Raw genomic sequence first — 15,129 nt, 5'->3', positions numbered from 1 at the left:
AGAGGCAGCACAATGGCACAGAAGTCCTTCCTCTTAGCTGGGTGAGTAGGCAATGTGGATCAACATCCCGTGTTATAAGGGACTGTGTCGAGGAGCTGAAGGACGTCCTCACATGTCTTTAACATGTCCCTGAGTCAAGCCGTTGTCTCCATGTGTTTCAAAGCCACTACCATAATTCCAGTCCCAAAAACCCCTCACCCATCCAGCTACAATGACTATCGGCCCATAGCTCATGTCAAATTCATCCCCCTCCCATGACCTATATCACCACTCACCCACAGATGTGAAACGTGGCTTCAGGATGATGAATATGTGAGTTTAAATGAGTCCACGCCACCCAGTCATAGCAACTATCACATTCCTCGAAGCGGAGGCCGCAGCAATCTTCCACTCTGATTTATGTATTAATCCTAGACCTAAGCAAAGCTTTTATTCATTTGAAAGACTTACTCTTAGTCCTGCTCATCCAGACTGGAAAACACAAAAACCAATTCTCTTTGTTGTGGTGTATCCTCCTTACTCTGGATTTTTAGCAGAATTCTCTGAGCTTTTATGTGATTTAGTGCTTAGAACAGATAAAGTCATTATAGTCGGTGACTTTAACGTCCATGTTGATGTTGGCAGTGACAGTCTTAGCTCTTTTATGTCATTATTAGACTCAATTGACTTTTCTCAGAATATAAATGAATCAACTCACTGTTTCAATCACACCTTAGATCTTGTACTAACTTATGGCATAGAAACTGAAAGTCTAACTATATATTTTCATAACTGATCATTCTCTTGTAAGATTTGAATTTACTGTAAGAGATCACACTAAAATCAGAAAGACATTTCGTTATGGTTCACACTTATCCGATGATGCTGTAACTAGATATAAGGAATTAAATCCTTCAGTATTTACCTCAGTGCCTTATGTCAGTGATGTGGATGACAGCAGCCACAATCTAACTCCATCACAAATAGATTCATTTGTTGATAGTATATCAACAAATAGTCTCAGATTTTTGGACTTTAGAAAACAATGTAAAATATAACTTTTATAACTCACATCATAAATATGGATTTATAAGTCATCAGCAAAGGTTGAAACTAAAGTGAGTGAATTTATTTGGATAATCATCATAATGGTTGTTTCTACAATACACTTATTCACTGTTGAAATGTGAGTTTTTACTAATATTTTATGATGATGATCTTTATAAAAAAACACAAACTCGAGGCTGTAACGTTTTTAAATTCTGCAAAAGTGAACCGAGAACAAGCAGGTAGATTGTAACTAAATATACAAAACAAACAAACAAACAACATACAAACAGTTTGTTTTTATTTAGATATAAAAGACAGATGCTTTTTTTTTATACAGTCTATACACTGTTCAATTACAATAATAAGAAATCTCTGAATTGCTACATAATCAGTGTAAACATTTTCTGGTTGGTCACTTTCTTAAAGTCTCAGTGACGAGACTGAAAAGAGTGCAGAGAAGTTATTGTAAACGATGCACACCTCCTTCGCACTGAATATAACACTGATAACAACTGTACAGCATACGTAATAAAGCAGAGAAGCAACAAGACACAATATCACAAAAAGAAAGGATTATGCTGCTGTTTGATTGTTGAGAATTACTATATATATATTTTTTTTAGTGCAGGTTTTTTTTTTTTTTTTATCAGTCTCATCCACACTGATCCACCGCTTTTATTTATAATTCTGTACAGTCATTAGGACACTAGGGGGCGGCATTGCTTTAGTTAAGTTAAAATGAAATGACTTAATTGTGGCTGTGTTGTTTTGTGGCGCGTGTAATTATCAACCCCGAGCTGGGAAGTGCTACATTATATATCGTTGTTTTAATACTTTCAGGAAGCCACAAAATATCCTCATCGGTGGAGTTTAAAAAGAATAAAGCTCACAGCTCATTCTATCCAGATCACAAATGCTGCGGTCATCTCTGAATAAAAATATCTTTGCTATTTACATTTGCACTAGATTTCCTCTGCATTTTCTACCATTTTTTTTTTATTTTTTAAGCCTCTGCCAGCTTAAAATTCCCTTCGACAATGCTGTCATCATTCGGGCTCTGTTTCGTGTCCAGTTTTTTCGTGGAAGTTGATCCGGGACGCCATCATGAGTCCAGGTAGATGGAGTAGATCTGGTTGAGGCAGCGATCGACGCCTCCCGCCTGGAAGAGGAAGCTGTCGTCTGGGCACGGAGACATGGAGTAGCCCCCTCCTGCCTGGCCCTGCAGGTCCTGCAGCAAGTCAAACCCTGGAAGAAATAGTTTCATCATGAGCAGAGCTCTTTTTTTATGAGACCAGAGTTATTTTAATCATTATATGCTGTGAAGAGTTGGAGGTCAGTCAGCTATCTTGCATTTTGCAAAAGCATTTTTTTCCCTTCTAAGGCTACATTTATGCTTCTGCTGCTGATCCACAGTGAAGGTACTAATATGCTGCAGGTACAGCATTTCCTCATCCACGTCTCTCAGCAACCAAACAAGTACAGAAACTTTCCGTCTTCCTCCGACACGTCATCCACTTAGACGTTTTTCTATTGTTCGACATTTATTAGCTCCATCTCCAACATGCAGGTCTGGTCAGCGTCTAGTGTTTTAGGGTTATACTGTTATATTGTTAATATAAATGGCGACAAAACCAGCAACCATTGTATAAACGCCTACAATGGCGTCAGCCACTTTCTGCAGTTTCTGCATAGATCCAAGGCAGAAGCATAAATCTGGATGAACCCTTCAAGCAGCTAGAACCATATGAAAAGACTGTGGCCATGTGAATGGGGGCTCCCGCTGTGATTAATTACAAAATATCATCAGTTCAATCCGCAGCTCTGCTCTGCTCGGCTAGAGCTCGGCCCAGTTCACTGCTTAACTGTCCAGTCTATAAATCTGCTGCTGTGGTTCTCTCATTGCATCATTTTCAGCAGCTGTTCGGTGAAAAAACCCTAAAAACGTTCTATCCACTCTCCCTCACTCCCAGTAGATGGGACACAGTTTCAGCTGCAACCTGGCGAAGCTGTAACACGTTTCCCCACAGGAGTCGGTGGAGCCCAAAGCCCGAGGAAAAAAGCGAGAGCTGCATCCAGACACACAACTGCAAGTGAGTGACGGTGACGATGATGGTGCTGTTAACAAAATGATTAATTTGATAATTTGGTGTCGGGTTGTGTTATTGCAGGATATTATTTCCCTCAAAAAATACCAAGGATATTCAGAGAAACCAATAATTAAATCAAAATATGATTTATATACTGATCAGTAGTATCATATTTAGGCTATTTTGGAGGTCACATACTCAAAATGAATTACTACTGTATAACTACATATAATGAGAATAAAGTTCATTGATTAGTTGACAATTACAGATTGTTGTATCTGTTGTACCCTAAATTTTCCCAAAGCTGAAATGAGAAGGAGCATCACTGATTTTATCATTAACTTCCTGAGACCCAAGACTTTGTTTGTAACTTTACTGGGACCCATAAAGGTATAAAAACTACCCTTTGAACTGGAGGTAGTATGTGGACACAGGGATTATTTCACTGTGCATTAAAATAAAGTGACACATTATGAAACTCTTTATTTTAATACCTGAACATGGCTGAGCAAAGACAGGACTGCAAACCACGAAGCCCCAACATCCCCAAACAAGTACTTGCTAATTTTTGTAGCTTGTTAATATTGACAAAATTTGTTAAATTTGCAACTAGAACAGTTAATAAGCACAATTAAACAAGTTTATCAAGAACAAAATCTGATGAAGCTGAAATTTCAACTAATTCCCATTTTTACACACTGACTACTGTATTGACCCTTCGCTGCCACTAGATGGCAGACAAAAACGTCCACTTATGAGGACAGCAGGTCAAAATGAAGCAGAATAAGCTGCCACAAACCTAAAACTTAACAGCCCCATATGAGGACAATGGATCTCAGGGGGTTAAGCTCTTTGCTTGGAGCATACTGACACATTTCTCCTGATTTATGTTTGTTTGTTTGTTTTTTTTTTACCTGTAGAGTGAGTGGTGGATGGATTCGTGAAGTAACTGGCAGGATCAAAACCTCCGTCACTGACCGGTGGAACCACCTTTCCTTCTCCGTACAAACAGCCTTGGAAGAGGAAACGATGACGGCATTAAATCAGGCAGCACATGTGGCTCTGACATGGGGAGGAGTCATGGGCAGCTCTGGCCCTACCTTGCTGCTGTGAGAACACTTGCTGCTGGTGGTTGTAGGTTTTCTGGTAGCTCTGCTGTCGCACGTCCACTCGGTCTGAGGAGGAGCTCACTGGGCTGACGTCAGAGGATACGAACAAGGACGCTGATCTGTTCCTGGTGATAGATTACGTATTTAGAACCTGAACATAAATATTTACGCAGTCCACAAAATAAAGTACTGCATTACCATAAAAATATTCCTACACTGAAAACATTAAAAGGTAAAAATGGTTTAGAACTGGAGCAATTTTAATTTTTGATAATATTATAATGCCTCATGAAACCACTTCGGTCCGAACAGACTGATCTAAAGGAGCTTTCAGTCAGATTCAGAGGGGTTCAACAGGAAAATATCAGCTCCTGAAAAGCCAGGAACCGCTTCTGATCTGATCATTCCTCTGTGGGTGGAATAAATCAATTCTTTCTGAGCATGTATGCACCACATGGGATAAACATCAGACGATGAGTTTCCAGGAGGGACAGTAGAAAAACAACCAGTTGTTCAACAACATTATAAAAACTTAGACTTGGATTTAGACAGACTTTAACGATCCACGAGGGAAATTACTTGGTCACAGTAGCTTAGCACATAAAAGAAACATTCTTAAAAAACCACGAGTGAAAAGAAAAAATGTTGTCTCCATTTTGGTGATCTTCTTTCGAAGGAATTCACTGTTGTCAATAAAGTTGGAGGAAAAACCTCCTCTTCTTCTTCTTCTTCGTCTTCTTCTATTTCCAGCAGATTAAATGCTCTACGGTTACTAGAAGCACTTTGTCAAGATGTTCTGTTGTGACTGGGATAATGTGTAGGAATCATCCTGGTCATAGTGTATCCAAAAAACAAGCTGAAAGAATTCTAACTGGACTAGTAGAGTTTCTTAAAGACGTTCCCTTAGTCCCCTTCACAGTTGGTAAACACTGTGACGTTTTTTTGAGGGGCGGGGCTTAACTGGAGGCAAAAGATGTGAAAAACCATCGCCTGTAAATGCTGGTTAGCATGTTTCAATGAACTGTTCTGGCATGAATACACTCACACTGATGGGTCTGTCTTTATCAAGTGAAGCCTCTCCAACAAAGATATTACAAGAAATGAATGGAACCACTGGTTTTCTGCCAAAGCGAAACCAAAGCTGTCTACGAGTGGCAGTGGCTGGTATGTGCTTAAAGTTCAAATTAGTGTTTTAGATTTTTCGGGTTTGACATGAAAAAATACAACAAGACGACATTTTCACGGTTGAAAGAGACAGTGTTCGTCTCAAACTTCCCTCTGTTTTGCCTCCAGCTAACACTGTGATGTCACAGCAATGTAGGCCACGAACGGGTCTTTTTAAACCTCAACTCAACTCAACAAAGAAGCCTCTTGGATGAGTCCCAAGCCAAGTTACCTTTGTTTCAGCTTGTTGTTTTAATACTGTGACTGATGTTTTGGATTTATTATGGATCCATAATGATGGATCTGGTGGACGACATGTTGCCAATGTTAATGTCAGCAAACTAAACTAAGAGGTGAACAGAGAGGTGCTGATTGGCAGAGTCTACTTGGACAGAAGCTAGTGTTTATGCTATGCTAAGCTAAGCTAAGTAGCTGTTGTCTGTAGCTTCATATTTACTAAAAAGATTCATGTATTCATCATCTGCTTCCATTTATTAACCAGTTAAACCTGATAAATGTGGAAGTTTAACTTTGAAAGGAACCATTTTTTTAAAGGTTGATGAAGGTAAATGAATAAAAAAATGCACCTCTTTCTCGGCTCAAACTCCTGCTGAACCCTTATCTGTAGCATACAGTTGTACATTGGTGGTGTTAAATCAATCTTCAACAACCGAGTGAAAAGTTCAGACAACCATTAGCCGTTAGCGAGGCAGCAGCTGTTCTACACAGCAAACATGTAAATACTCCTCATCTACAAACAGTCCAGTTTATATAAGGAAGTGTTTGGGGGGGCGGGGGGCTGTAGACGGGCTTTGTGCGGAGCTGTATCCGTCGTTACGCTGCAAGAATGTGCTGACTGTGCACAAACACCCTGACTCAACATGGAAACGAATGAGTCACTGGAGCCAAGTCGACAAGAAGAAAGAGCTGAATCTCTCTCCAAGGAGATGTGCAGCTGAAAACCCCCACTATGGTATGTGAGTCCCCCCCCCCCCCCCCCCCCCCCTCTTTTCCTCCTTCAAAGAGCTCGTTCTCAGCATTTCATGCGGCCTGAGAGCTCTCCTGGATGATGAACTGTAGTGTATCGGTCCCCAGAGAGTCAAACAGCCTTGGTTTCTGCTGGAAGGTTTTTTAGGGCTTCATAAACAAGCCAGGCCTTGTCACAGATATCGATGGCCGCCGGCCCAAACACTGTCTATACTCGCTTCTGACCGGCTATTAAAAATTTTAAAAAAAGGGCAAAATGTTTGGAGATTTCTTTACATATCTCTCATTTATCATCCCCAGGTCTCTTTATTACCCATTTCCCATGTCAAATGCTATTACATTTAATTTAACAGTCTCTGCTTTCAGTGGAGAAGCACAGTAAAAGCCAAGATTAATCAAAAGAAGTTTCTGAAACATAAACTGATATAAGTTACAGATGGCTGTGGCTTCCAGAGGTAATAGGGACCAGGCCCCGTATAGGATTATGTAAACAAAGTGGGCTTTGATATAGTGCGACCGCGAATGCGCTGCAACGACTGCGAGCCCCCCAAAAAATTCAGCAGGTCCGTGGATTCCCCATCGGTGGCCCCCCCTCGAACATCAGGGCTGACCTTAACTATAAACAACGGCGGGCCGCTCCACAGCTTACATTCTTGTAACACTGCAACAACATAGCTGGGATGTCTGAGCCGTGCTGGGTGGATCTGTCTTTTTTTTGTGGCCAGAGTGCCCAGTGGAGCGCCCACGCCCGGGGGAGCAGCTGTCAGCACGACCTCGGGAAACTGTTGATCATATTTTACCGGCAACTCGCCTTTTTTTTTCTTTTTAACTGGAGTCAGATGCCATTGTTGCTGTTTATCTGGAATGGGAAGAATCCAGCGAGCATGACTTTTAAGATATTCTGCTCCATGTTCGCGTTGTTACCGACACAGCGGAGGCACCGCTTGTCTGTTTTCAGTTTTAGCCGAGGAAAAGTTGTATTTACGCAACATAGGATCAAAAGGGATTATATTAGATGTGTTTAATGTGGATTTAATGTGAGCGTTATGAAGCACTTAGAGAAACTGCAGCATGCTCATTTCATGTTAGAGCTAAAGTAAATAGAATAATGTGCCGACATGTCAAACATTTCAGTTAAACCGACTCTTTAGGTCCAATGTCACTGGGAGCTTCTGCAAAGTAAACTTCATTACCTCTCTTTCCTTCAAACTGCATAATAGTGTTTCTGTCTGAGAGCCATCCTGGTTAGTGTGGCTGTATCTGAATGACACACTGCTCCGGAGAGCCAATCCACCTCCACACCCGCCTCCCCCCCGTTCGACCGCAAAATATACAAACACTGCACATCACAAATACCCGCTGATGGACAAGGCTCGGCGCGGCCTTCTGAATCCCCCAAGTATTAAAATAAGTCGAAGCGTCCCCTCTCCGCCAGAGTAAACACTCCACCGGGCTATGAGGTCAGAGCGTGATGCCGGCTGTGCCGTGAAGCGAAGAGAATTTACTTTCGCGTATTAAACGTCTCACTAAGTCATTTGGGGGGGGGGGGGAGCAAGTGCTTGTCTGCTGTTGCCTTTGGCAGGGCGTCGCGCGCTGCGGCCACTAGTGGGATTCAATGACATCCTCAGCCATCTCTCCATAAAGGGATGTCAGTGAGGAGATTGTGCATAGCTTCATGGAAGATGTGGTTGCACACTTTGAGGCAAAAGAAGCTGAGATGCTGCTTGCTGTGGAAAACAGACACATTTGATTTATTGAAAGATGGCTTTGGCAATAAGTCTGGGTTCAAACCGTAGACTGAATAAAATATGGACGGCGCGTCTCAACTTCCTTTCATTGGTCAAACTGACGCTATATTTCCAAGGATACGGGCGACAAAATAACTAAACTATTTGATGTGTACATTAAGTGTTTTAGTTAGCTTACGACCTATGCTGCAGCCAGCCACCAGGGGGAGCGCCACATGTTTTTGGCTTCACTTCTGAGGAACTGTCATGGTGCCCTTCATGGCCTACATCACTGTGATGTCACAACGTTAGGGAGGCAAAACGGAGGGAAACACTGTCACTGTCAACCATTAAAATGTCGTCTTGTTGTATTTTCGGGGTCCAAACCGAAATATCAAAAACACTAAATTGAAGTTTTATCTTTGGTTGAACACGATTAAAAGAGAGGATTGGAGTGAGATGATCATCAATGTCCACGCTTCATATCAGATAAGATCAAGATTATTACGTGTCATCAGTTTCAGTCTGGATAGCGCTATGGTTAGACTAAATCGTGGCTGAAATAACGTTAAGTTAATCATTATTTAGGAGATTCTTGTTACGTGCTAATGCTAACAGCAAGCTAAAGACACATGTTAGCCTGTGTGTATCCAAGCAGAAGTTGCATTTACTACATTACCCTCCACAGAGGTTTAACTTATTTCTTGTAATATCTTTGTTGGAAAGGCTTCATTTGATAAAGACAGACCAGACTTCGTCTCCTCTGTGTCCTCCTTTGGTCAAATCGTCCCTCCAGTGAGTGAGAGTGTAGTGAGAGTGAATGTAATTCCATCAGTCAGAGTCAACTTTTTAAATTAATACTCACGGTCTCGGAGAGTGAGTGTATTAGTATATTCACTAAAACATGCGTTTACACTCTATTGTGTTTGAGATGTTTTGCCTCCAACTAAGCCCCGCCCCTTAAAAAAACATTGTTTACAAGGGCTCTATACAGTCTGCACTTCCATCCCGATGGCCAGCTGAGACCTTTCTGTGTGTGAGTTCTCACTTTGCCTTTTTTTGCGTTGACCTGTTCAAGGCGCACCTCTGCTCTCACTCAATGACAGCCAACCCAACTGTCCTGGATGGCAACTCCATTGTTTGGCGAACTTCACGTCTCTTTTTTGTGCTGGACTTTTACGGATGCTTAATTAAGGGCTAGTTGTCCAACTATTTGAGGTGCTCAAAAGCTGCACTTCCTCTTATGTCCACTTGAGGCTACAAAAGCCCCAAAGACCTGTAAAACATTCAACTTCACAGCAAAAATAAACATATTTACAACCTGATATATATATAAAAAAAATGGCTTTGCCCTCTGTAGCCAATTTCTGCGTTCAAAAACAAACAGTCGTACTGGGGTTGAATTTCTATACACATTACTTGTTTGCTTTGCGTGGCACGTCAGCCTGTTTGCCTCTGTGTCATTCACTTTTCTCGGATCCGCTCATGTCCCACTATTTGTGAATTAGCCTTGAGTTAGACAGAGCCAGGCACTGGTAAGACGATGACAGCCAGAGCCAACACATTAAGCTTCAGAACTGTTCTCCAGGAATCTTACGGTTACCGTCATGTCCATCTTTATATACAGTCAATGGCCCGTGCAGGAAGCGGGACCTCAATACCACGTTTTCCAACCCAACTGTGGTCGCAAATAACATCACAAGCACAAGATGGCGGCCCCCATTTCCAAGATATTTTGGCTCTACGTCTACGGAACTGTCACTTTGTCGCTCCATATTTATAACCAGTCCATGGACTAAATACTTTGCTTGGAATGGTTTTGTCAACATTTCCTCCCCAAGGTGAACCATTAACCTTCAAGCTTCTAGGTCTGAATTTGTGTTTAGAGAAAACAATCAATCTTAACGTCTCAGCCAAGGGCTACAGTCCAATTGAAAACAACTGGACAGTATGACGTGAAACAACGTGTATTATGTGAAGATTTTATATCATTTATTAGACCACTAAACCTCTTTGTTGTTACCGTAGCGCCAATTAAAGTCAGTTTACGGGCAAACGGGCAAATGTCCAACGATTTGGGGCCATATTGTCCAGAAGCCCTGGAGGCATTCAGCTGTATCTTTTACGTCTCACTTCTGCTTTTATACTAAGCTAGACAAAATTTGTCTCAGTTTACAGTACACATAAGTTCTGCGGCCTCCAACTACCCAATCAGCCCGACCGCAAAGCCATAACTCCATCTCTGGTGATAATGTCTCTGGTTTATTCAAGAATGCATACGCTCACATCGGTCGGCCGTGTTTCTGGGCATGTGCTGTCCAGACATGAGAGAAAGCAAAGTAATTGTAAAATCTTTAGGGTCACAAAACCAGGATTTGATAGAGTCCACGTATTTGAGGTTGACATTATTTTGAAGTTTGGCACGGGGAGGGACTGCTCAAAACCGATTTAATGTACACTGCACATCTGTCTAATAAATAAAACATTTAAAGGGAACAGTTTTCGGGGGGGTTAAACCCTCAAAAATGTGTTTCTGTAAGAACAGATCCAAAGAGAAGTACAAAACAATGGTCACTTTCAGCTATTTTTATCTTAAGTAGAAAATAGCCCACAATGAAAATTGCCAAACGTATTCCCATTCAGCTCCTTTGTGTTGTGTTGACAGGAAAAATCCCAGAAGTAGATAATTCAAGACCTTGCCAGACACCACTAGGGGTAAGCGGGAAAATATTCTTTTTTTTTTTGGTTTCTTTCTTTTAATTCTTTCTTTTATTTTATTTTTTTTGTGATTTGGATCAACTGACCAAGATTGCCTCTGGGTAGATCATTAAATATCATTAAACTATTCTGCATCCAATGGAATAAGAGAAACCTCATGTTAGAGGACATGAGAGGGAACATGAGGAAATAAAAAATATCTTTTGACATTTATTGTTTATCATTATTACGAAAAGAAAATAGTCTTAATGGTGCAACATGGTAAATCCACGGGGGAGAAATGTGAGATGAGAAAGACAAGCGTGGAAAATTGCCTCTAGTTTAACTACTGTTGTTACTCCAGAAGAGCTAAAGGCTTGTTATAGAAACTGGTCTGTTTTCCAGGGGTGATTGTTTCCAATCGATATTCTCTGCATTAGTGAGTAAATGACTTTTGGGATGCAACATAATCCGACTTCAACTCTTCTGATCTTACACTCACCCCTCTCTCATGCTGCTCGGGCTCGTCATTGAAGATATTGGCCTATTGGCGTCAAAGTTTCCCTCCAGGCCCGGATAGCTGGAGCAGCTATCGACTGACGGAGGCAGAAACTCTGAATTCCCTCTGTTGTGGGCGGTGCTGCTGTTTGAGTACACACCTGAAAGAGAACAACAGGTGAGTTTAACTTCAATGAAAGTTTGGTCCAGAACAGAACTTTAGGAAGTTTGTGCAGTTTCTTCTCCATTTGTTCAAAACACAAACAAAAATCAATCCAAGGCGTTTGAAGATGTAGCTACACATTGTTGCTAACACAATTAACTTAGATCAGCAACGGAGCAACAGCAACAAATTGTCCATAAAAACTACCACTGCAACATATTTTATCTCTGTACTGACTATTTGCAAATTGGTAAAATACAATTAGCTTAGATTAGCAACAGGCAAAAGGAGTGACAGTGTCCCAGTCTAAAAAAATAAAAATAAAAAAATATAATATATATATATATATATATATATATATATATATATATATATATATATATATATATATAAAATATATTTTTACCACTGTGTTGACTGACCATATGCATTGCTAGTTGAAAATTAACAATGGACAAAAATCACAAAATATGGTCAAATAGCCTTATGTAGCCACATGTTGTTGCTAGCGCAGTTAGCATAGATTAGCAACAGGTATAATAAAGGCAACAGCAACTCAGCTTAAAAAAAAATGTTTCAGATTGTCCAAAGAAAAAACGTCTCCTGCAAGAAATTCCGCTTCCAAATTGACTGACCATATCCTTAGTACAATACGAATAAGTATATAGCTACACATTGTTGCTAGCACAGTTAGCTTAACTACTTTTGCCTGAAATCCACTTCATCAGGCCAGAGCTGAGTCTAATATTCTTTTCATCACATATCAAATCCCTATTTTGATAACATTGGAAGCTTTTATTAATAAAATATATGAAATAAAAATAATTAAATGACACAAGTTCTTTTAACAACGCTAGCAGCTACCTGGCTAATGGTGCTAGCAATTACTTAGTTACAATATTTTGGCATATTATTGTGGAAACACGAGTATCTGAAACAGTGAGCGTGCAGATGATCAGATGATAAAGAGAAAATGTTCCAATAGAGGTACACAGAGTTTTTAATGGCAGTTTTTTTGTTGTTTTTATTCTGATGAAACTCAAAATAAAGCCACAGCTGTTGTTGTCCGCAGAGGAGAAAGCTTAAAAATTTTCATAGTTTTTTTTTTTAGGGCTACTGGGACTATAGTGTTTAATACTAGCTTTGTTTTTCGCTGTTGTTTTAAAGCTGCAACACATGTACCTGCATGTCATCAGCACTGCTTTCAACACCTTGAGTCTAAACACAGCTGACGAGGATAGCATGTGTCACCTGAAATCCAGCGCACATACATTTTCGATAAAGACAAAGTCCTCTTGGGACATTTTCAAAATTAAACACTGACATGCTTGTTTCGCCTTGAATAAACATAGCTCGGAGTGAGCCGTTTAAGGCTTTTCCCTCAAAGTCTCCTGGTTAAAACTGCAAGTAGTCTGAAGTAATAGACATGGACAGCTCTCCTGGACGCTCTCTCCTCCCTTTTGCCAACTGAGCCTCAGTGTACCTGACAGCTTCTTGATCCTGGTTCAGCCATTGAAAGGGAAAGAAAAAGAGCTTGGCTGGAAAACTGGTTTGGAGAAGCTGAAGGACGGGCGGGGTGAGGGCCAACTTGCCCACAGTCAGTGCCCGGTAATTGGACAAGGTAAACACTGGCATGATGAGCTATCAACGGAGGAATGAGAGAGGAGGGAAAGGAAAAGGAGCAAATGAGGCTATGGGAGAAAATGAAGGAGACAGCTTAACGGGCCAGGTGTTTGGGAAATTACCCATGTCTTTGTTTTTACCCATTTGCAGAACGGCAAAACGGAGACGCTTTGCTATCGTTTCGTGTACCTGTGAAGTCATCCAAGGCCGGTAAAGGTGAGCTGTTTTCTTGGTGGGAGGACGCAGAGCTGTGGAGGTGCTGCCTCGCCAGGCAATCACTCAAAATGTCCGACTCCAGCGCCGTATGGACCTGAACCTGCCAATAACACACAATAACACACAGATGCTCAAGCAGATACAGCTGATGAGGATGTTTGGATGAACGCCTGAGTGTAGGGATGAGACAAGTGATGCTAAACCTGCAGCTAAATTGCCTTTTAACTATGGTGTTGGGCAATTCAACTCCCGTGGAGCTAGATATGTTGAAAGCATTGACTTTTGTGATCACATACATTAGATCAATTGAAAACATGAGCTGTGAGTTGTCCGCAGGCGTTTTTCTACTAGTCATTTTTCAAAGGAGTAATGCCTGTACCAGATGCCTGGTTCTTGTTTTATCTTGCAATATATCTTCCCCGAGCTTTGAAATCCAGAAATCATGCCGGGCAATCTTATTCCAAAACGTTCTAACAAAGTTAAGGCAAGATAATTTACTTTATTATCCAACATTAACAGAGCGTCCCGCAGGACATTCTCAAACAACTCCATCCAAGACTTCAGGTCTCAGAAGAAGCTCGCGAAGGACACCCAGGAACCACAAAAGAGGCATGAACAATCAGCGAGAAATGTCCGCCCAAAACCAGTGTTTATGAAGATGCAAACATCAGCGGCCGTGACACATGGTCTCCAACAAATGCATAACCGTGAGGAGTTTATGAAGTGCATGTTTTTCAGAGCCCCACAGGGTCTGCTGCAGCTCAGGGCGTGTCGGCCTTGTCACAACTTACAAGCACACGTGGTTCTGTTTAAACCAAACAAGGCATGGGAATACACACAAAGCTCCAGTGTCACTCACGGTCCATAGAAAACAAATAAGGCCCAGATAAAGCAGAACAATAGGCTCCCTATTCTGACTTCCAGGGAGTGTGTGTAATACTTTGTTTTGTTGTATTTCATCCTACTGAATTATAAACATGCTCACGCTTTCCATCTCCTCAGAAACAGGACCTTTAAACACTGACCTAGGAGGAGTCCATTTTCTCATTGAAACTTCTTTCACAAAGACCCATTTTACTGTTCATACAAAAAAAAAAAAAAAGGACATGTGTGTTGTTGGACTTTGAGTTTAAAAAGCGCCTCAAAACATCTCATTCATCATTAAACTGGATGTTGACTTCAATCAACTGCAAAAGAAGCAACAGATTGGGATTGTTCATTGTTTCACAGCACGTCCCCAATTTCTTGCATTGGCCAAACTATTTCCCCGGAGATATGGGTGGCGCCATCTTGCGAGTTTGTACCATTGACTGTATATGTTGTGACCAAACCCATCGTGATGTCAACCATTGGATTCTGAACCTTGAAAATAAAGCCTGCAATGGGCGGAGCCTGCGGTCGCCATGTTACTCCAAATATGGACATGGAGGTCCTGTTGGGGTGCAGCCTGAACGTTGAGACCCACCCACCCAACTCTCCACCTGTCACTCAAAGCGGGAATGCCCTTAATTATGCAGAATTATTATTTTTATTTTTATTAATAAAAAATAGACGAAAAATCAGCCGCCGTACAGTTGTCATGAATAGTGAAATAAATTGTTATTTGTACCAGGCTGTAAACGTGTTTAACCTCCTAAGGCTGTATGTCCTCATTTGGGGACATTAAGTTTTTCGTCTTGCGGCAGATCATGAGACAAACCCTCATCAATTTCTACTGTTGAAATTTGTTTACTCATGCTCATTAACTTTCCTAGTTCAACATGACTTCTGTCTGAATTCTGTCAATAGTAGCAAGCTACAATGTCGTTAACTAGCTAAGTACTTGTTTG

At 41.1% G+C, this 15,129-nt stretch overlaps 1 protein-coding gene across 1 annotated transcript in view; it reads right to left on the bottom strand.

Moving 5' to 3' along the window:
• Positions 1-1,310: 1,310 nt before the first annotated feature.
• LOC125010086 (zinc finger protein GLIS1) overlaps positions 1,311-15,129 on the bottom strand; it is a 54,747-nt gene continuing 40,928 nt past the window's right edge. The window contains exons 5-9 of the mRNA XM_047588434.1: positions 13,274-13,400; positions 11,303-11,459; positions 4,217-4,350; positions 4,031-4,129; positions 1,311-2,274 (exon numbers count right to left, since the gene is read on the bottom strand). Coding sequence (XP_047444390.1) covers positions 2,132-2,274; positions 4,031-4,129; positions 4,217-4,350; positions 11,303-11,459; positions 13,274-13,400 — 660 coding nt within the window. The 3' untranslated portion in view covers positions 1,311-2,131. The remainder of the gene's footprint in view (positions 2,275-4,030; positions 4,130-4,216; positions 4,351-11,302; positions 11,460-13,273; positions 13,401-15,129) is intronic.

The sequence above is a fragment of the Mugil cephalus genome, chromosome 7, assembly GCF_022458985.1.
Source record: "Mugil cephalus isolate CIBA_MC_2020 chromosome 7, CIBA_Mcephalus_1.1, whole genome shotgun sequence".
Lineage (NCBI taxonomy): Eukaryota > Metazoa > Chordata > Actinopteri > Mugiliformes > Mugilidae > Mugil > Mugil cephalus.
Note: the sequence above shows the minus strand (reverse complement) of the source record. Positions and strands in the feature narration are given on the sequence as shown.